This window comes from Hibiscus syriacus, unplaced genomic scaffold (genome assembly GCF_006381635.1).
Source record: "Hibiscus syriacus cultivar Baekdansim isolate YM2019G1 unplaced genomic scaffold, ASM638163v2 tig00110384_pilon, whole genome shotgun sequence".
In the NCBI taxonomy this organism is placed as follows: domain Eukaryota; kingdom Viridiplantae; phylum Streptophyta; class Magnoliopsida; order Malvales; family Malvaceae; genus Hibiscus; species Hibiscus syriacus.
In genome coordinates, this window is record NW_024062715.1 from 2,220,632 (window position 1) to 2,243,706 (window position 23,075).

The window sequence follows — 23,075 nt, forward strand, 5'->3', positions numbered from 1 at the left end:
TATAAGATTAGAGGCATAGTATTTCAACTTACCTTTTAGTTGTGGGTAATACCAACACATACAATACATTATAGGTGGGGTAAAAATAACGTTGAAAATGGTTTGAAAGCTTAGTTTTGTGCATGAAGAACAAGCTAGAATGGCTTGATAGGCATGTTCGAGGGGTATTTCCGGGATGTTATTCATAAAATTTTTGTATTTTTTAAGCTTAGAGGAGTAGTATTGCAACTTATCTTAATATTGCAACTTATCTTTCTGTTGAGGGTAATATCAACACGTATTGGACATTGTAACTAGGATAAAAATGGCGTCGAAAATGGTTCGATGGCTTGTTTTTGTGCATAAAGAACAAGCTAAAATAGCTTGATAGGCATGTTCGAGGATATTTCTGGAAGTTAATCTAAAAGTTTTTGTAATTTTTAAGTTTAGTGGCGTAATATTGCAATTTTTCTTTTAGTTCATGGTAATATCAATACATAGGAGACATTGTAAACGGGGTTAAACTCGCGTTGAAAATTGTTCGAAACCAAAAAAAAAATTGAAAGCTAACTAATATATTTTGTTAATTAGAAAAGTAGTAGTACAATCAAAAAGTATAATTAATTGATAAGAGGATATGATATATTAGGACAATTGTTCTTCATATCTCTGGGATTCCTACAACTAGTTCATAGTTTCAGTTGTCCAATTTTTTCTCGATGTTCGACCAAATCCTCGTCACAATAAATCTGTGTTGATTGTGGTTGACTTTTTTTTGCATCGTAGTGCATAATCTGGCCGTATTGTAGGTCCATAATCAACTTCATCTTGTTCTCATTCATTTCCAATGGGAGAAAACTCGTATTGATAAATATTGAATACGATTTCAAGTAAGTATATCAGATCAATGAATTTCATGTAGTGAATCTATATAGAAAAACAAACAACAATAATGTGTGCACATGGTATTTTAATGTTTAGAAGACTCTGCACTTATAGGTTCTTTATCTAGATTAACCACGTATGTGTTGTTCTCTATGTCTTCCAATAGCCTCAAATATTTTGAAACACAAAATTTATTTTGTTCGTGAAAGACGCGTATCACATTTGAATATTGCACAAATGCTTGGAATTTTGTGAGGATGTCTGGGTAAATTATGTGGCCACTTGCCATCCAGTCAACTATTTCATTTATTAAGGTTACAAAAAGGGTTGTCAATCGATAATATGTCGCTTTGACAACGAAAGTGATAGGCAAATGTTGTACTCCTTTTAATGATGAATTGATTATCTCAGCTAAGTTCATTGTCATGTGACCACATCGTTTACCCTCATCAAATGATAGAAGTCATTTCTCCCTCAGAATTTTAGCAAGGTAGTTATAGCCTTGTAAATTTCTATCTTTCAATTCTTGGAGTAGCTCCTCAACCTCACGTACTAAATGAATGTGGTTTATCCATTAAAAATAAAATAGTTAATGAGAAATTAATAAATGAAAAGATATATTAAACCCAAAAAAGTGAAAGATGTACCCAATCGAAAAACTATTAGGCGTTCATCTTCACACTTGAACTTTTGTAAATAATTTACAGGAATGTAGCGTTAATAGTACCAGTCATAAATATAGGGAGGTGACCAAGATCGTCCCATACACTGATTACATATTTGATCCTTGTGCCTCTATAAAAAATAAAAAATATCACATTATATCTATCATGCATAACATAAAATAAAACATGCCTTCGTAGGTTCTTAAGGAAGAATTCCTAAGAGTTTATATCTTCCTTTTCGACTATTACGAAGGAGATATGAATAATTTTCTAATGTCATCTTGTGCATCCTCTAATAATAGTAGTTGTGTTTATCTATCGTACAACTAAGTGCAGTCGATGTGAACCATCGGCTTACACTAGCAAAATGTATTAAAACACTACGAAAATATCCAAAATAACTAATAGAATTTACACACACCTTATGCGAAATGATCATTTTCGTACACTGTTATAATTTTTAGTTTCACAACCATTCTCGGTATGTGCTTTTGCATCATTTTTAGCTATGGCAACAACTCTTTGTACAATTCCTCTCATTGGCCATACAATTTTTTTTGGGCCCGAGACTGTTAACTTCCTAAAAAGGCTACTATTAAGGCCTTTTTCACTTAAGTTATTGTTTGTTTAAAAGCTCATTTTAGTCATTTTAGGATCATGTAATTGCATATAGTTGTATTTGTGGTGGTATTGTTATTTTATCTCTTAAGGGTGATGTATGAGAGAAAGGTGCAGATTGCTTGTGGTGTGCAGGAAATAACAAGCAAAAAGTCTCTTTGGGAAGTAATGTCGTGGCATCACACGTTGCCGAAGCAGATTGAAATGCCTTGGCATTTCTAGCGCATAAAAGGATAAAAAGATATTTATTTACAAAGACAGTTGGTACTGCACATGAATGATGGTTGTAACCGCCTGTTAGGGGACCAGTGCCAGCTGGAAGATAAGGTTCAGGCACAAGGTGTGACTATAGGGGTATGAGGGGTATTTTGAACCCAACAACCGCATCATTACCCCTAGATATTTTTTTATATATTACACCTCACAAGGGAGAGAAAAGGAGACATTGAATTTTCAGTAATTTTTTCTTATCTTTTTCCACTGTTTTCCTTTCTTCTTCCTTGAGTGGTGTTCCTCCATTGATAAGTTCCAAGGAGTGGCGAGCTAGGCGTCCAAGAGGAGTAAGCGAGCTAAGGCGATTCGTGGTGGTCGAGGAGAGCTCCAGTGACGCGCGTCAAAGGCTTCTTCTCCCTTCCCTTTGATGTTATTTTCTATTTATTATTGGGTTGTTGGAACGAATATTTCATGGCTTGTTCTATGGATGATTCGAACCCCACCATGAACTAACCTTATTTGGTAGGATTATTTTAATGGTAGTTTGAACTTTATTTTAATGATGGATTTATGTTTATCTTTGATATTTTTTGCTTTGCTTATGTATGCTTCATCGTCTAATCTTGTAAGAGGCATGAGAATGTCCATTTCTTAGATGAAGGTTAGGTGTTCGAGAGAAACCTAGGTAAAAAAACTTGTAGTATTCGAGAGAAACACAAGACAATATCCTCATAAGCAATGGGCTATAGTATTTTTATAAGCTTTGAATCGGCCTAGGAATACTATATCCTAATCCCTTAGTACTCGAGAGAGACTAAGATAGGATTTCAACGACTAAAAAGGGTAGTTTTTATCAATAGTGTAAGCTTTCATTGCTGAGACTGAGAGGAGATGCTGTGACATTCTATTCTGTTAGGTTCCTTTGACTAGAGATAGCGGGAGCACTTTTAGCAAACCCTGTCAAGCAAGTGAAGTTTAGATAGATTAAATCTGCCTGAGAGATAAGTTTAGCATCCTTAAATTAATCCATACCATTCATTCCAGTGGAAGCTTGTCGTGTGAGGATTTTTGACTTATCATTTATTTGTTTTTTTACTATTTTTCATTGACTCGACATTTCATCATTTTCAATATTAAACATCTGCTCTTGCCATTACATTTCCATTTGATACACCATCAGACCACCAGTCTATATCCACCAACATTTATTTTCCATTGCTATGACATTGTACATATCAACACTAACTATACTTAGATAGAGTAGTGCTTTGCATCGGTTAGACTTTTGTAATTTCAACAAATCCCTGTGGGTACGATACTCACTCATCACTTTATTACTTGAGTTATTATGTATACTTGAACATTATTTACGCATAATTTTATAGTACTCACAACACACAACAAGTTTTTGGCACCGTTGTCGGGGATTGGCAGCCTGAAGTTAATTAATTTTGCCAGAGCATTTTATTTTTGCATTTTTATTTGTGTATAGTTTACTTGTTATTTTTGTTTTATTATTTTTCAGGTTTGTTTAGTGTATCCCTAGAAGACATTCTGAAGAGCCATTGGAACCGATAGAACATGAGATTGAAACACTCTTTCGACATAGGAGACATGCTCAATGTGCTCGAGGAAAAATGTATCAAATTGGAAACCAAGACATTGGTCAGGATGACAGAATTCCAAATGCCACGGCATTAGAAAATGCTGAATCTGCTGGTAGGTCACGCGTTATTCATGATCATTTAAATCCGATGTTGGATGACTTGAATCCTGGAATTGTGGCACCTAAAATTCAAGCTGCATATATCGAGCTTAAACCAGTTATGTTCAACATGTTGAATTCTATTGGGAAGTTTGGGGGTATGCCAACTGAAGATGTCAGGTAGCATATTCGAAATTTTCTGGAAGTTTGTGATTCTTCCCACCAAGAAAAAGTGCATGAGGATGTTCTGAAATTAAAGTTGTTTCCGTATTCATTGCGTGACCGAGCAAGGACTTGGTTGAGTGGTGTTCCATCCGGTTCGATGGAATCATGGGTCGATCTTTGCAAAAGTTTCTTATTGCGGTACAACTCACCAAATATGAATACTCAACTAAGGAATGACATAGCATCCTTTCGCTAGGGCGACAACGAATCCATGTATGAGTGTTGGGACCGTTACAAGATTTTACTTCAAAAGTGTTCAAATCATGGTTTTCATGATTGGACTCAAGTAGTTATATTCTATAATGGAGTCAATGCACCCACGAGGATGATGTTGGATGCCTCGACAAATGGGATATTATTGGATAAATCACCTACTAAGGCGTTTACTATCTAGCACAAAATTGCTAATAATGATTATCAATTTTCTTTCTCAAGGCTTGAGAGTGTGAGAAAAGAACTTGGAGCATTTGAGTTAGATACCAAGGATTCGGTATCCGCTCAACTCTCAGCTATTACTAATATGCTGAAGAATTTACAACGTTCCACTAATGTGAATAAAGTGAAAGCAACTAGCTTGGCATGTCTATTATGCCAAGGTAATCATCACGAGAGCAAATGCCCAACCAACCATGAGTCCATCAACTTTGTAGGTAATTTCAATCGAGGCAACAACAATCCTTACTCTAACACTTATAATGCTGGATGGTAACAACATCCCAATTTCTCATGGGGAAATCAAGGAGCACACAATACTAATCAGTCCACTCAGTTGCAGAATCACAATGATCCTCAAGGTTACCAAAATTATATGCCATGGCACAATACCAACAAAGAAGCTTCATCTTCAGCAAGCATGAGTTCATTGGAAGCTATAATTCAAGAGTTCATACCTACTATGAATTCAATGCTTCAAGACCATTCTACTTCAATTAAGAATCAAGGAGCTTTACTTCATAGTCAAGGCGCCTTACTTCAAAGCCATAGCTCGTCTCTGAGAGCTTTAGAAAGTCAAGTTGGTCAGATTGCTACGACATTGCAAGATTGTTAGCAAGGATGTTTGCCAAGTCATACTGAAGTCACTAAAGCGCATGGAAATGAGCATTGTAACATGCTAACTCTTAGGAGTGGAACACAAATCAATCAACAAGTCAAGGCTAGTAGGACACAACATGATGACTCTGCTCCCACTATTGACAATAGTGAAGCTGAATTACATGATGATATCATCTCTGAGAATGATAAGGAGGAGGGTTCTACTACTGATTATACTAAGGCACCATATTCTGATGCCAAGGCAAAAGCAAATCCTATTCCTGCAGTTAAGAAAGCTAGACCCCACCACCCTTCCCGCAAATATTGAAGAAGCATAATGATGAAGTTCAGTTCAAGAAGTTCGTGGACATTCTTAATCAGCTCCATATTAATGTACCTCTCTTGGAAGCTATTGAACAGATGCCAACGTAAGCTAAATTTCTGAAGGAAATCTATACCAAGAAGAGGAAAGTAGAGACTTATGAGACTGTTTCCACGACAACATAATTTTGTTCTTCATTGACTAAGTTGACACCAAAGCAAAATGATCCGGGCAGCTTCATTATTTCTTGTTCGATAGGAGCTAATTTCGTTGAAATTCACTATTTGATCTTGGCTCTAGTGTCAACTTAATTCCAAAATCTATATTCTTGAAGATTGGCATAGGAGATGCAAGACCCACCTCGGTTATTTTACAACTTACCGACAGATCCCATGTTAAACCTGAAGGGAGAGTTGAAGATGTCATAGTAAGGGTGGATAAGTTTGTGTTTCCAGTTGACTTCTTGATTTTGGATTGTGAAGTTGATGCCAAGGTACCTATTATTTTGGGAACACCTTTCTTAGCCACTGGTCGTATTTGGATAGTATATGAAAAATGTGAAATCACCATAACAGTGGTTGATCAGTGTGTGACTATTAATGTGTTTCGAACTCTCAAGTATGTCGATGACACTGAAGAATGCCAAGGCATTTCTGAATTGAACTCAGTAATTGAAGAATAGCTTTGCCAGAATAATTTCATTAAGCTAGCAGAGAAGGAATATTGGGTGGATAATGAAAGCTTAGTGGAGTATGACAACTTTCCAATTTTGGATGAGTAATCTAGCTTACTATAAGCTAGATCAATTATGAATTTTGAACCTATGAATTTTGATGAATTTAATCCTCCTAAGCCTTTATTATTGCATGTACATCATTATTGCATGCACATACTCTAGAGCTTAAGACTTTGCCAGGTCATCTTAAATATGTTTATATGGGTAACAATAAAACTTTACCGGTGATTATTTTCACTAACCTTACTGCTAACCAAGAGCAAAGTTTGTTAAGTGTTTTGATGCAGCAAAATAAAGCAATTGGTTGGACTATGAACAAATTGAAATGAATTAATCCTACAAATTGCATGTACAAGATTCTGCTCGAAGACTGCCACGACAATTCGATAGAACCACAAAGAAGACTTAACCCAGTTATGAAGAAAGTGGTAATGAAGGAAATTATGAAATGGCTTGATGCTGGAGTAATTTACCCTATATCAAATAGCTCATGGGTAAGCCTTGTACAATGTGTTCCGAAGAAAGGAGGCACGATGGTGGTTACCAATGAGAATAATGAGCTATTACCCACTCGCACTGTTACCGGATGAAGGATATGTATGGATTATCAAAAACTCAACAAAGCTACAAAGAAGGACTATTTTCCTCTACATTTCATCGACCAAATGTTAGATCGATTGGCCGACAAAGCATTTTATTGCTTTTTGGATGGGTACTCGGGGTACAATCAAATTGCCAACGCACCAGAGGACCAAGAAAATACTAAATTTACTTTTCCCTATGACATTTTTGCCTTTAGGAGGATGCCTTTTGGACTCTATACTGCCCCGACAACATTTCAGTGTTGTATGCAAACTATCTTTTCAGACATGGTTGAGGATTTTATGGATATATTCATGGATAACTTTTCTTTTTCTAGAGACGATTTTGAACGATGCCTCGGCAATTTGGCAAAATTTCTCAAAAGATGCGAGGAAGCTGATTTGGTCTTAAATTGGGAAAAATATCACTTCATGGTGACTGAAGGCATTGTGTTAGGCCACAAAATATCTCACAAGGTATCGAGGTAGACAAGGCAAAGATTGAAGTAATAGAAAAATTGCCACCACCAACTTCGGTCAAGGGTATAAGAAGTTTTCCTGGATATGCTGGATTCTATAGAAGATTTATCAAAGACTTCTCCAAGATTTCTAGGCCCTTGTGCACATTGCTTCAACAAAACCAACCCTTTGTGTTTGACGAGTTATGCCTCGGCGCATTCACTGAGCTGAAACAACGATTGATCTCGGCACCTATTATAGTTCCTCCCGATTGGAAATCACCATTTGAGCTAATGGTGATGCAAGCGATTATGTCGTAGGAACTGTTTTGGGGCAACGCCGAGGTAAAGTTTTTAATGTTATATATTACTCTAGTCGCACTTAAAATGAAACACAATTGAACTACACCACCACTGAGAAAGAATTACTTGCTGTGGTATTTCCTTTTGATAAATTTAGACTATACCTAATAGGTATTGTTCACACTGATCATTCGACTATAAAATACTTAGTGAACAAAAATGATGCAAAGCATAGACTTATTAGGTGGATCTTACTTTTGCAAGAATTCGACTTAGAGGTGGTAGATAGAAAAGGAACTGAAAATCAAGTTGCTGATAATTTATCTAGGCTAGAGAACAATTCAGAATGCCATGACACTGTAGATATTCAATAGGAATTTCCTAATGGGAAAATTTTATATGCCACGGCAATCCCGTGGTACGCTGACCTTGTTAATTTTCTTGTTAGTGGAATATTGCCTTTTGATTTGAATAGCCAGGGTAAAAAGAAGTTCAAGCATGATGCAATACACTATTTTTGGTATGAGTCATATTTGTTTAAGCATTGTGCCGATCAACTCATTAGATGATGTGTACCTGAAGAAGAATACGTGACATTCTATACCATTTTCATTCAGCCCTAAGTGGAGGCCATTTTGGTGGAGCAAGGAATGCTGCTAAGGTCCTGCAATTAGGCTTTTAATGGCTAACTCTGTTTAGAGATGCTCAAGCATTTTACAAATCTTGTGATCGATGCCAGCGGACTGGAAACATATCCAAACGTCATGAAATGCCACTGCAAAAATTTTTGGAAATATACCTATTTGATGTTTGGGGCATCGATTTCATGGGACCATTCCCATCTTCTGGAGGAGATCTATATATCTTGCTTATTGTGGATTATGTTTCAAAGTAGGTGGAAGCAATAACAACATCAAGGAATGACTCTAAAACCGTACTCAAGTTTTTGTACAAGTATATTTTCACTCGGTTTGGAGTACTTCATGCTATTGTAAGTGATGAAGGAACTCACTTCGATAACAATTTGATTGCCAAGGCATTGAGGAGATAATGAGTTTGACATAAGATTTCCACAACATATCATTCGCAGAAAAATGACCAAGCAGAGATATCCAATCGAGAGATTAAGCAGATTTTAGAGAAAGTGGTGAACTCAAGGCAGAAGGATTGGTCACCAAAGTTAGATGAAGCACTTTTTGCATATAGAAAAATGTTCAAAACTCCTTTGGGAATGTCACCATTCAAGCTTGCGTATGGGAAGGCTTGTCATCTCCCGATTGAGCTTGAACAGAAGGCGTATTGGACTATTAAGCGACTAAATTTTGATGCTCAACTAGCTAGAGAGCATAGATTACTGGAACTTAATGAAATGAAAGAGTTTAGAGCACAAGTATATGAGAATGCTTGGATATACAAGGAGAAAACTAAGAAGTGGCACGACCAAAAGTTGATACCTTGTCATTATCATGTGGGCCAACAAGTATTGCGTTATAACTCCAGACTCAAACTTTTTCCTGGGAAGCTCAAATCTTGATGGTCAGGGCCATTTGAGGTGCATTATGTATATCCCCATGGAGCAGTTGACATCAATAATATAGAAGATGAGACGGTCTTCAAAGTCAATGGCCAGCATCTGAAAGCATATAATGGAGCTCCACCACCGTACAACAAGGTCGTGTTGTATCTGCACGATGCTGAAGAGTGCCCAGTTGAGAACCAAATTTCGATGCCGTGGTATTGAACTCTGTGACTGTGCATAAATAATAAATTTAATCTTTCCTTTATTTTAATTTTTATTCTTATTTTATTTTGTAGATAATTTTTTATTTGTTTTGTATAGGACCACAGTACTGCAGCCGTGCAAGGATCGATTACCAAGGGAGGAAAGGATAAAGGAATCAAATGGGGAAAAATATTTTTTTGATTTATTTCTTTTTCTTTTCTTTTATTTCTAATTTTAACTTTTCTCTATCCACTGTTTTGTCCCATCACCATTACTTTTACAGTTTATTTTTTCCTTTTCCATATACCCATTTACCCCCACCCACTCATTTCTTTTAACCATCCTATCACTCATTTCATTTTTAACTTTTTCTTTTTCTCTTTCATTTCTTCATATTCTTTTTTCATTTTCCCCATAGCCGAAATTTTTCAAGCTCTCAAAGCTTCTTCATTTTTCATTTTTCTTGCTTTACAAATATTTGAAAAAATGGCGCGCACAAGACCAACCAAAGCTGAAGCAACACTCCATTTTAGTCCGAGGTAAGCACATCATGTTTACACCATCTGTGATTAATAGATATTTTCATTTGCATGATGTTGAGGACCAACATGCCAAGTTCGAAAATGATGCTGATAGCACCACGTATGATGAAATCTTGAAGGACTTGTGTTTCACCAACACCGCATGGAATAGTCGCCAAGTCAATCGTTATTCGGTCAACCGTGAGCATCTACAACCGCGTGCCAAGCTGTGGAACCATTTTCTAAAGAACAAGCTCATGCCTACATCACACAGTACGACGATATATCTTTCTCATTTAATGTTTTTACATTCGATCATGGTAACCCGTCCTATTGATGTGGGTCGCATCATTGTTCATAAAGCTCATGAGTGTTTAGGTAAAAAGGCAAGTGATTTAGTGTTTCCTAATTTGATTACTGCTTTGTGTCGTAAAAAAAAGGTAAATGAGAATACTTTTGATGAGATTTTATCTGGAGTTTCGTGCATTACTAGGGCTAGATTACCATTACTATTGGGACTTGAAAATCCAAAATCTAAGGCCCTGCTCATGAGAAGTCTGTAGGTAATGAACAATCAAATGTCGAGGTAAGAATGCTTGCTCTCGAAGAAGTTGTGATGCAAATTCAAACTCACTTACATGCCTTATAAGGTGATTTTCGTAATTTCTTTGGTTATGTTAAGTAGAGAGATTTTGTTGTGGAAACGATGTTTCAAGAAATCCTTCCCCACATCCAACATAATTTTCTAGGCTTTCTGGATGAAATTCTGTCGGCATTCAATGTCAAGGCATCTCCTGAGCATATTTGAGACTGTGAATTCTGTATGTTCTCTATACTTAAGAAATTTAGAAAATTTTTATTAAGGAACTCTAGTTAGTTTTGGCATTGAAATATAGTATTGTGCTTAAAAGATAAATAAAAAATAACTCCCTTATATTTGAGACTGTGAATAAATGCTTAGGCATAGCTGTAGAGGGACACTCCTTTTTGTCGTGGCATTACCTGGAACTCTCTTTAATAAATGGCAGCCACGAGCATATGAGTGAATAAAATTAGTCACGGGATGACTCTACTCAACTAGTTCAGGGTGGAAGGTATGCTCCTTTTCACCTAAAGAGTGGAAGAGTAGGTGTGATAAGCTAACTCCCTTCGTAGTAACATTGCATATATATATATATATAGTAAAAAGGAGTAAAAATGTTCTTAATAAATGAGTAAATGCCTTGGAAAAAACTAGGGGACTTGATTAGAAATTGTCTAAATTTGTGAAGTATAGATTGGATACAATTACGCACACACGCTACCACAAAGGTTCTTGACCTAGGGAAAAGTACTTGAATTCTTGATATGTCTAGCGTGTTGAAGCCTATTTTTCTGAGGGTTGAAATTCAATTTTTGTCATATTGTCCTATTGTTGAAAATTTCCATGACATTCTGCTTATGTAATTGTTATTCATTGCTTGAGGACAAGCAATAGCTTAAGTTTGGGGGAGTGATAACTTCCTAAAAAGGCTACTTTAAGGCCTTTTTCACTTAAGTTACTATTTGTTTAAAAGCTCATTTTAGTCATTTTAGGATCATGTAGTTTCATATAGTTGTATTTGTGGTGGTATTGTTATTTTATCTCTTAAGGGTGTTGTATGAGAGAAATGTGCAGATTGTTTGTGGTGTGTAGGAAATAGCAAGCAAAAGGTCTCTTTGGGAAGTAATGTCGTGGCATAACACGTTGCTGAAGCAGATTGAAATGCATTGGCATTTCTGGCACAGAAAAGGATAAAAATATATTTCTATACAAGGACAACTAGTACTGCACGTGAATGATGGCTTTAACCGCCTACTAGGGGACCACTGCCACCTGGAGGATAAAGTTCACGCATAAGGTGTGACTCTAGGGGTATTAGGGGTGTTTTAAACCCATCAACCTCATCATTTCCCTTAAGTATTTTTGTTATATATTACACCTCACATGGGAGAGAAAAGGGAGACATTGGATTTTCAGCAATGTTTTCTTATCTTTTTCACAATTTCCTTTTCTTCTTCCTTGATTGGTGTTCCTCAATTGATAAGCTCCAAGGAGTGGCGAGCTAGGCGTCCGAGAGGAGCTAGCGAGCTAAGGCGATTCGTGGTGGTTGAGGAGAGCTCAAGTGGAGTACGTCGAAGGCTTCTTCTCCCTTCCCTTTGTTTTTATTTTTCTATTTATTATTGGGTTGTTGGAATGAATATTTCATGGCTTGTTCTATGGATAATTTGAACCCCTTTATAAATTAACCTTATTTGGTGGGGTTGTTTTGATGGTTGTTTAAACTTTATTTTAATGGTAGATTTATGTTTATCTTTGATATTTGCTTGCTTTACTTATGTATGCTTCATCGTCTAAGCTTGTAAGAGGCATAAGAGTGTCAATTTCTTAGATGAAGGTTAGGTGTTCGAGAGAAAGCTAAAAATACTTGTAGTATTCGAGAGAAACACAAGACAAGATCCTCATAAGCAATGGGCTATAATATTTTCATAAGCTTTGAACTGACCTAGGAATACTATATCCTAATCCATTAGTCCTCGAGAGAGACTAAGATAGGATTTCAACGACTAAAAAGGGTAGTTTTTTATCAATAGTGTAGGCTGTCATAGCTGAGACTGAGAGGAGATGACGTGGCATTCTATTCAGGTAGGTTCCTTTGACTAAAGATAGAGGGAGTACTTTCAGCAAACCCTGTAGAGAAAGTAAAGTTTAGATAGATTAAATCCACCTGAGAGATAAGTTTAGCATCCTTAAATTAATCTCTGCCATTTATTCCAGTGGAAGCTTGTCGTATGAAAATTATCAACTTATCTTTTATTTGGTGTTTTTACTGTTTTTCATTTCCTCTATTTTTCATCATTTTCAATATTAAATATCTACTCTTGCCACTACATTTCCATTTGATACACCATCAAACCATCAATCCATATCCACCAACATTTACTTTCCATTGATATGACATTGTACATATCAACACTAACTATACTTAGATAGAGTAGTGCTTTACTTTGGTTAGACTTTTGTAAGTTCATCTAATGCTTGTGGATATGATACTCACTCATCACTTTATTACTTGAGCGATTGTGTATACTTGCACATTATTTGCATATAATTTTATAGTACTCAGAACACGCAACAGAGACCTTTCATACTGCGCTTTATGGTAGTCAATTGTGTAGTAGTATTGAGATGTAATTACATCAATAAAATTCATAATTGTTATACGTGAATTTACTTTGAGGAGTGGAATGAAGGCATCACAAACCACGTGCACATCCAAGTTACGATGATCTTGACTGAGGCTACTAACGGTGTATGTATCAGGTTGGACATATTCTGTAAGCTTCCATAGGTTATTCATTATCTTCAAGCATGATACACGGACCCTCAAATTCTATCTTTATTTCTTGTAGACACATTCAGTAATGTTCTTATCTGGTGTTATTTTTTTACAGTCGACATAACTGAGCTATGTATACCTAGTTCTTAATGGCAGCCATGGTGAGTTATTTTGTTTTGAAGGTCATTTCAATATAGAGTTCACTATCATCACATTGGTTGTGTTACTCAATATGTCGGGAATTGTAAAAATTATGGAGTCCATATCAATCGTTTTAAAGTGTGATGATGGTTGGTAATAAGAAATAAAAGCGGTAGCATGTGGAACATTGATAGATGTGGCATGCTCTTCATTGTCTTAAACATCATGATCTACTCCCACTATCATGTCAAGGTCTTGGGGTTCTTCATAGAAGAGACCTACCTCATCACCATCGGGGCCAGTCTCCCTTACCGGTTCTTCGTCAAAATGACCCCCCTTAAATCGAAATAGTTTTACATCATCGAATGCTACGGTAACAAGTGTTGCAGCTGTGTGTCGATCACGAGACCACTCAAGAAACTTATTACCAAGATCAAAGTCGACAACACCAACACAAGAATGTCTCTCTATAGATGGTGGCACGCAATCTGCACTAGGGATATATGTTGAATATCGTATAGATGAGAAATCATCGAATCGGTTAAACACTTCATGGTCTAGCGAACTCATGTCATTTTGAGAAGACCACGCAGCCACATCCATATTGTATAGATTGTACATTGAATGTTGGGTTGGTGGTAGGTTTAAGTCAAAGTCAAAGCTATATACTCAAGAATGCCTTGGTATCGAAGAAGATGATACACCCAAGTCGTTGCATGTAATGTATGTACTTAATATGTTGAAGTCATTTCATAAATTGGTTTTCAGACTCTAAACATTAAGATCGAAGTTAAAATTTACCCGTCTCCAATTTGGGACTCCGATAGCATCATCATCATCCTCTCTATATTTATCACCAATATTTTTTACGCCATATTATTGTAAATTATTTGCAAAAGTTAAAGAGTGAAGATGAACGCCTAATGGTGCTTCGAATGAGTACGTCTTTCACTCTTTTGGGTTTAACATATCTTTATATTTATTATTTCTCATTAATTTATTCCATTTTTAATAGATAGGCCATACGTATTTTGTATATGAGGTTGAAGCAAGAGTGAAGATGAACTCCTAATGGTGCTTCAAGAACTGACAAACAGGAATTTACAAGGCTATAACTACCTTGCTAAAATTCCAAGAGATAAATTACTTCAATCATTTGATGGAGTTAAACAATATGGTCACATGACAATGAACTTGGCTAAGGCAATCAATTCATCACTGAATATAGTGCGTCATTTGCATATCATTTTCATTTTCAAAGAGACATATTATCAGTTTGCAACCCTTTTTGTAACCTTGGAGAAGTAAACAGTTGACTAGATGGCAAGTGAACAAATAATTAACCTAGACCTCCTAACAAAATTCTAATTATTTGTGCAAAATTCAAATGCGATGAATTTGATATTCGTCATTTACAAACAAAATAAATTTCGTGTTTCAAAATATTTGAAGCCATTGGAAGACATGGAGCACAACATATACATGGTTAATATAAGACAAAGAACATGTGAGTGTGGAGACTTCCAATCATTCAAATATATGTGTACACACGTCACTGTTGTTTGTTCTTCTCTATGGATTCACTACATGATATTCGTTAATTCGGTATACTTACTTGAAATTGTATTCAAGGTTTATCGATACAAGTTTCCTCCCATTGGAAATGAATGTGATTCGAATGAAGTTGATGACCTATAATACAATAATATTATGCACTATGGCGCAAAAAAAAGGTTGTCCACGATCAACTTAGAATTATTGTGACGAGGATTTGGTCTAACACCGAGAAAGAAAATGACAACTGGAATTATGCACTATTTGTAAGAATCTCATACACATGAAGAACAAATGTCCTAATTGATTAGGCCCCTGTATCGATTAATTATGTTTTTCATTAAACTAATACTTTTCTAATTAACAAATGTATTCATTAGTTTCCAATTTCTTTTTAGTTTCGAACTATTTTCAATGTGGGGTTAACCCTATTTACAATGTCTCATATGTGCTGATATTACCATCAACTGAAAGATAAGTTGCAATACTATGCTTCTAAGCTTAAAACTACAAAAAAAATCCAATTAACTTCCCATAAATACACCACTAACATGCCTATCAAGCCATTTTAGGTTATTCTTCATGTACAACACCAAGCTTTCGAACCATTTTTAACGCAATTTTTATCCCGCTTAAAATGTTTCATATGTGTTGATATTACACTCAACTGAAAGATAAGTTGCAGTACTACTACTCTAAGCTTAAAAATTACAAAACTTTTTCAATTAACTTCTTAGAAATACCCCTCGAATATGCCTATCAAGCCAATTTAGCTTGTTTTTCATGCACAAAACAAAGCTTTCTAACCATTTTCAACGCAATTTTTACCCCTCTTACAATGTTTCGTATGTGTTGATATTACCTTCAAATTGAAAGATAAGTTGCAATACTATAGACCTAACCTTATAAACTACAAAAAATAAATCTGATTAACTTCCCGAAAATACCCCTCGAACATGCCTATCAAGCCATTTTAGCTTGTTTTTCATACACAAAACCAAGCTTTCGAACCATTTTCAATGCGATTTTTACTTCGCTTACAATGTCTCATATGTGCTGATATTACACTCAGTTGAAAGATAAGTTGCAATACCATGCCTCTAATCTTATAAATTACAAATATTTTCCAATTTACAACCTAGATAAATAACTCGAACATGCCTATAAACCCTTGTATCATGGGTTGAAAATGCGTGAACTTCATTTTCTATAGAATGTGAGGTCCTTTTTATATATCTTGGGATAAATTCTTGAGTTGGTTCAATTTCTCGGGGACCTCATTATGTGCAAAATGTGAGGTTATCTTAAAATTGCTTTCACGTTGGATGGATCTCGCACCCTGTACAACGTGAGGTCCTTAAACGCATTTTGTAGAACGCAATATATTCCTACCTGGGTGATTTGAGAGTCATTTTTCCAAACAATGATGGATGTGGTCATTTTTGTAATAAATTAATTAAAAAAGGTTTTTCATTTTAAAAAACCCCTTTTATTAAAGTTAAGCATTTTTTTTAAGTTAGGACTTCCTTTTTTATGTGCTTTGATTGAGAAAAATGTAGCGAATGTTAATAATTTGAGATGAAATAATAACATAATTAAACTTTTAAGAAATCCAAAATTAAAATATATTTGTTTTAATCATTTTTTTTAAAAAATCTAGTTTTCTCTCATTGGTTTGTCAGTCATCTCTTTTCTTTTTTGTCTTTGTTGATCGGCAGTTGTACCGATTTTAATGTTGATTGTCGATCACCGATATTCTTTATTGTCTTTTCTTCTCTATAACATATCTTTTTTTAATAAGTTTACTTGTGTTGCACATTTTCATATGCCTTTATGGTATGTTTTTTTATGATTTTGGCATGTTTTTCGGTTCTTGGACCATTTTTTCATTTATCTTTTCTAACAGTTGATTTGACATCGTCATGTCTGATCAAGATGGAGCTTATCTGATATATTGTTGATCTTCTCTGCTTTGGGCCCTCGAATTGGAGTTGGATACCTGTTTTGAGTTCGTGGATAGCATTTCACGTTGCTCGAGTCTGATTTCCAGCTTGTCGGTGATCTTTCAATAGCTTGATCCCCTTTTGCGATTCGTTTGCCGAAGCAATCAGATCTGCTTGTATCTATCTTTGTTTGAGTTTCTTGGTTAGATTTAATCTTTCTTTGTATAATCCTTATGTGTTCTTAAGTTGCTAGTTTTGCTTCAATGATCATATGAAATTTTCCTAATTATGGATTAATTTACGATTGTGATTGTAAATATTTATTGTAATTTGGGATATTTCTTATTTTCAATAAAATTAGTTACTTCTATAAAAAAAAATTAAAAAATATTTAAGGGACAATTTAATAAAAAAATATAATTTAAGAAATAAATAAATAAACACTAAAATAATTAAAATAATAAAAGTAAATTTTCGTAAAAAAATTATTATTTAAATCATTCCCTCCATTAAATAATAGATCCAATCATTCGCATTCTTGTTAGCATTTGTTAGTTGTAACTAAATATAATCATGCATATTCATTCAACCATAACGTTAAAGTTTTACAAATTTTAATGTTTTAGGTTCAAATTTTATTATATATTCTCAACGTCTAGTTTTTTTATGTTTCTTTATGAATTTAATTTATGGTATTTCCCAATATGTGTTAAAGAATATTTTATAAGAATTAAATTATTATAATAAATCTATTGAGTAGCCTAAGTGATTTATGCACGAACAAAGTGACCTCCGTGGTAAAAGAATTATTATTATTTCTTGAGGATTTTGGTTCAAGCACCATAGATGCCAAGGTTGTGAGCATTCAATGTCAAAAGGTTGAGAGTTATATTTGAATAGATATTGTCTTGAATTTACCTCAGATTAATAAAAAAAATGATTTAAGATAGTGTTATTCTCCTCAATGTCTTAAATTTGAGTAGTTACGTATGCACTGTATTATCAATATTCAAGAAGGATTATAAACAAATATTATTTGTAATCATATTAGACTAATAAAATTTTATTATAATAATTATTCAGATGTTATATTTTATTATAATTGTACTTTTTTTACCAAATTATTAGTATTGTTATTTCCCACCATATGAAAACATAGCCCTTAATATTTATGGGTGTCGTGCTTAGTGTAAATTCAAATATAATTATTTTCAAGCCCCTCGAGATTAAATATTATCATTGACAAATTTGACCAACACTCAGGTAGGGGTGAGTAAAACTCGATTTGACTCGAAAAATTGATTTTTTTTTCAAATTCGAGTTATTAGAGTGGACTTGAATTATCAATTCGGTTTTCGAATTTGAGTCAAGTTGAAACTTTGAAATTTCTTGTAACTCGGAAAATCAAAAATATGACTAGGCATTTTGATGGTTTTACAATTTAGTTCATGATTTCATTATTCTTTCCATTCTTCTTTAAGTCTATTTTTTTACAAAATTTTAACCACATGCTCCTAAAACATCGTAGAATACATATGTACTTTAAATTACTATTTTTGACAATAAATTTTTATTTTTCAATTTAGTCCCTCAATTTTCATAATTTCTTTATTTCTTCAATTCATCATTTATTTTAAGCCTCCCTTTTTTACCAAATTTGAGACACATGCTCATATACCACAATGGAATATTGTAATTTGAATTCCTACTTTTTTACTAAAAATGCTCTCTCTCTATCTCTCTCTATCTCTCTCTTATTTAGTCATTTAACTTTGCATTTTACTCAATTTGGTCTTTTGACTACAATTGTTTGCAAATTATTTCTTTCCATCAATTCCTTGATTTCTTTGTACTCTAATCAATATTTTACCCTCAAAATACTTTATTTAAAATATAATATTATGAATATATTTTATAATTTTATATTGTATTTATATACTAAATAACATTATAATGTAAAAAATATATAATATTTATATATCTTATATGGTTAGAGAAAGTCGAAAAATTGAAACAAATCATTTTCATAATACTATAAATAATTATAATAAAATTAGTATAGAAACTCGAATAACTCCAGTAGAATTTCTTAAATTCGACTCGACTCATGAAAAATTTCGAGTTAAGTTCGAGTTGTAAACTACAACTCATCAACTCGAATAACTTAAAATTTTTTGACTCGACTCGACTCGACCTGATGATCACCCCTACACTCGGGTATTCAGCATAACCTACGAGTGTTGATTCAAATGTGTTCAACTCTTATATATATATATTGCTCAGGCCATGTGATCTTTTAATCTTTGAATCCATAAATCTTCACATGATGCGTAGACTTTAGTTTTTATCATTAAATAGGATAAAAAAAATGAAATGATTAAGTTTTAAACAAAATAATTATTAAAATATCATACATATTTAAAAGTATTATCCTTAAAGTTTATAGGGAACATGAACTACTAGGAATTATATAAAGTTTGAATCTTAGGTTTAATTTAAGTGTTTCTGTATATAACGCCTAACTAAAAATTATTAATTTTAAAATTATTTGTTACTTTTGTTTGAATCTTAGGTTCCTTCAAGATCTCCTTGTTCGGGGTATTTTTGGTCCTCGTATTGTAAACATGCTCTAGCTTAATTTCTTAGCTCGACTCCTTTCAATTTAAAATAAAAATTAATATGTAATGATGAAATTAAAAAATGTCAATTTTAAAATTATTTGATGATTGTTGTGTAAAGGTTGCCTTATCCAATATGGTAAATATAGTCAAGACTGTTATTATCATGCACACTATGAATTTGGAAAAAGAAACGGTAGCTTATGAGGAAAGAAAAGCAACAATCTCAATCATTATGTTACACTTAGTAAATTTAATATTACAACTTCATTATTATATTTGGTCGGACTTGATTTGTTTGTAGTACATATTTTATTTTAATTTTGGATAAATTTACACAATTTTTAGATAATATTATTACATATTAATTATTTAAGGAGAGTATACCATCTTTTATTATCAAAACTATTTTTAAATTTGATTTTTATTTTTTAGTAAATAAATTTTTAATTAAAATCATGTAACATGTGTAACACCCTAAACATGAATGGCCCTAAAGTGTCACCTTGGGCTGTTGAGCAAACCCCTTATTTTCAAAACTCATTCATTTTATTTTTGAAACATACAAGATGATATCAAAATAGACATACATGTAAGTTATAAAAACACTTGTATAAATCGGAGCTCCATGACACATATTTTAAACCAAAATAGTACAACTCGGAGTTATAAATCTGAATACAATAATAAAGGTCCTTTGAATACATACGCCCACTAAAGTTATAGTATAGTACTCTAGAAGAGATATTGGAAGTCCTGCTGCAACGGTGATCCTTGAACGGCTCAAGCTAATAACCTGCGAATGGAAAACATCCGAACATAGAGCTTACAAAGATAACAACATAATGGTTAATCTAGAGCATCATTATGAGTCTCATAAACATGAGGTGCTAACGACATGGTACTAAGCTATAGGTACATGCATGATCTTAATCAAGTGCTACCTACTTAAGGTTTAAATGTTTTATCCCTAAAGTATGAGTCTCATGCTTCCCTTAGTCCTCTGCTAAGGGCCTCGCCATGAGTACACCTTTAATGGTTCTCTAACCACAATGACTGTAATAGCTACGCATTATTTGAATGCAACCCTGACACTGTTGTGCATTATCTTAATGCAACACTCTGCTAGTATTTGGTCTCACATAACCATCAGACACTAGTTAACTGAGGGAACCCAGTGTCACATAACATCAGTAAACAATTCACTAAGTTATTGAATGATCCTCTAATCTCACATAGCCATAAGGTATATCGTGGAGGGGGCACCCAGTGACACATAACATCGGTGTAATTATAGTTCAATTGAAACATTAGATCACTCTCTCACAACCGTTAAGCCTAGCTTTAAGGATATTTGTTGTACTAGATCAATGTAACTACACATGCATATCTGAGGACTCTAAGGCCACACAAAACTAACAACGCCCCACTAGGGAAATTGAGGTAACCTAACTACAAACTAGTGTAGCTCGACACTAAAGTAAGGTCACCCCCTCACTAGTTGTTATCTCTCTCGTTCTCTCATCTACAACATTATGCGAAGGTTTATTAGTCTATTATTTTTGATAATTTATTAAGTTTCTCTATTCTTGTCATTACCACTTAAGGGTGTTTTAGTCATTTCTATCTCTAAAGAGGTATCTATGTGTTTCATAATTTTAAGACGATTACTATGTTTACTATTCCCTAGCTGTAATTCTAGCTAGCATGATACCTAAATCAAGTTCATTATTGGGTAGCGTCACTATGGTCCTTCTTATCGTATTTCCCTTCAATACCTCTTGAATTGGAGGGATGACTATACGTTCTCGGTTCACTGACATTCCAAAGTACATGATTTTGTTATTACGTAATCTTATTTACTTATTATACTGCTTACTGATACATCATATACAATGATCTTCGTTCCTAAATATTCGATATGTGCTCGACTGAACATACTTGGACATATTACGCTTGCTATGGCTACTTTAGTTGTAACCTACTCCTACAAGTGCTTTAGGTCCCCTTTGTCATTTATGTCCCCTTTTTCATTTATGTCCCTTACGAACTAAGTTCCACCATTATGGATAATCCTTAACTCTTATAGATCTTAACGAGGCCAAATTTAACTATCCAAAATGGGTAATATCGATACTCTACTTGCAATATCTATACCTTAAGGTTAAGTATTGATACCCCCATGAGTATCGGTACCAAAAATGGCTCATGTTTGCTAAAAATTGGCCTAGTATCGGTACCAAGTACGCTTAGTATTGATAATGTAGGGGTAGTATCAATACTTCCTCCCTCAATATTGATACTCTCTACTAGAAATAATTAGATTTCATCCCCGTTCATCCAGTATCAAGACTCAAACCCAGAAATGCATTGTTTAAGCTCAGAAAACACCCAAAAATTATCCCAATGGTCTTAGTTTGGTTCCTAATCATGCACTGAACTTTAGAAAGTTACTTAAGGTCATAAAGTCTCATAAAAACATATTTTTTACATCAAAAACTCATTTAATCAAAACATCAAGCATAAACCTTAAAATGTTCAAATGCTCAAATCATAACAAATCATCGTACTAATGGAAAGCTTTAACACCACAAAGGATTAGAAATACACTTCATTGAAGTTAGAAACGCGTAATGAAGCTCATTTCTCAACAAGCTTTACTTCCTTTCACTCTTTTTGAACTAAGATGATTTTTACCCCCTTTCTTTGGCCAAAAAGGAAAGTTATGAGATTCTAAACATAAAAGATATTGCTGAAGGATTAGGAACAAATTATAAAGTTCAATCGACTCACCTTTAGCTATGGTACTTGGAGAAGAAATGAGAGAAGGAAATAAAGAAAAGAATGAGATGAAAGTGATAAAAACTCTTATTTTTTAAAAAATGAGATAATTACGATTTAGGTCCATTATTATCTTTCTACTATATAAAAATCCCTCTTTTTACGATCACTTTGGCTCAATTCTCATCCAAATAAACCCTCACTCAGCCTAACAACTTTCATTATAAAATATTCAAGGTCCACTTACCCTCAGGTAAACCCGAAACTACTATACCAGAATTTGGGGTGTTACAACTCTTCCCTCCTTGAAAGAAATTACATGCACAAAATTTACTTAGATTAAATAATGACATATTCTTAACTCATACACTTTGAAGCCTCGAAGAACCTAAACTCTTATTAGGTCTGATTCTCAAGGGAGAATTTCCCGTAACCTGACTTGTAACTTGGGAACTCACAAATAGATCTATGATTTCCAAGGGCGCTACCTGCGTCAAACCTTAAACATCCTTCAAGAGGCCCATGGCCAAAAAATCTCATTCTTACTGTCTAATACTAAGTGCTCGAAACATTTCATAAGGACAATATTACTCCACGATATAATTACTATCGCATACCCCTTTCACTGGCTAACTCTACTAAGTGGAGTTAACATAATGCACAACTCTAAATATTTGTTACTTACTGAACCTATGTAAGTCGTCATACAACAC

The 23,075-nt window shown here is 34.1% G+C and overlaps 1 protein-coding gene across 1 annotated transcript; it reads left to right on the forward strand.

Moving 5' to 3' along the window:
• Positions 1-8,932: 8,932 nt before the first annotated feature.
• LOC120122164 lies at positions 8,933-9,463 on the forward strand. Its single transcript, XM_039141387.1, has 2 exons — positions 8,933-9,179; positions 9,264-9,463. The coding sequence occupies exons 1-2, from the start codon at positions 8,933-8,935 to the stop codon at positions 9,461-9,463; spliced, it is 447 nt and encodes a 148-aa protein (XP_038997318.1).
• Positions 9,464-23,075: the final 13,612 nt, after the last annotated feature.

Coding starts and splice junctions, on each gene's coding strand:
- LOC120122164 (XM_039141387.1), top strand. CDS start 8,933: ATGTTCAAAACTCCTTTGGGAATGTCACCATTCAAGCTTGCGTATGGG. Junction 9,180..9,263: donor CGACCAAAAGTTGATACCTT/GTCATTATCATG, acceptor CTTGATGGTCAG/GGCCATTTGAGGTGCATTAT.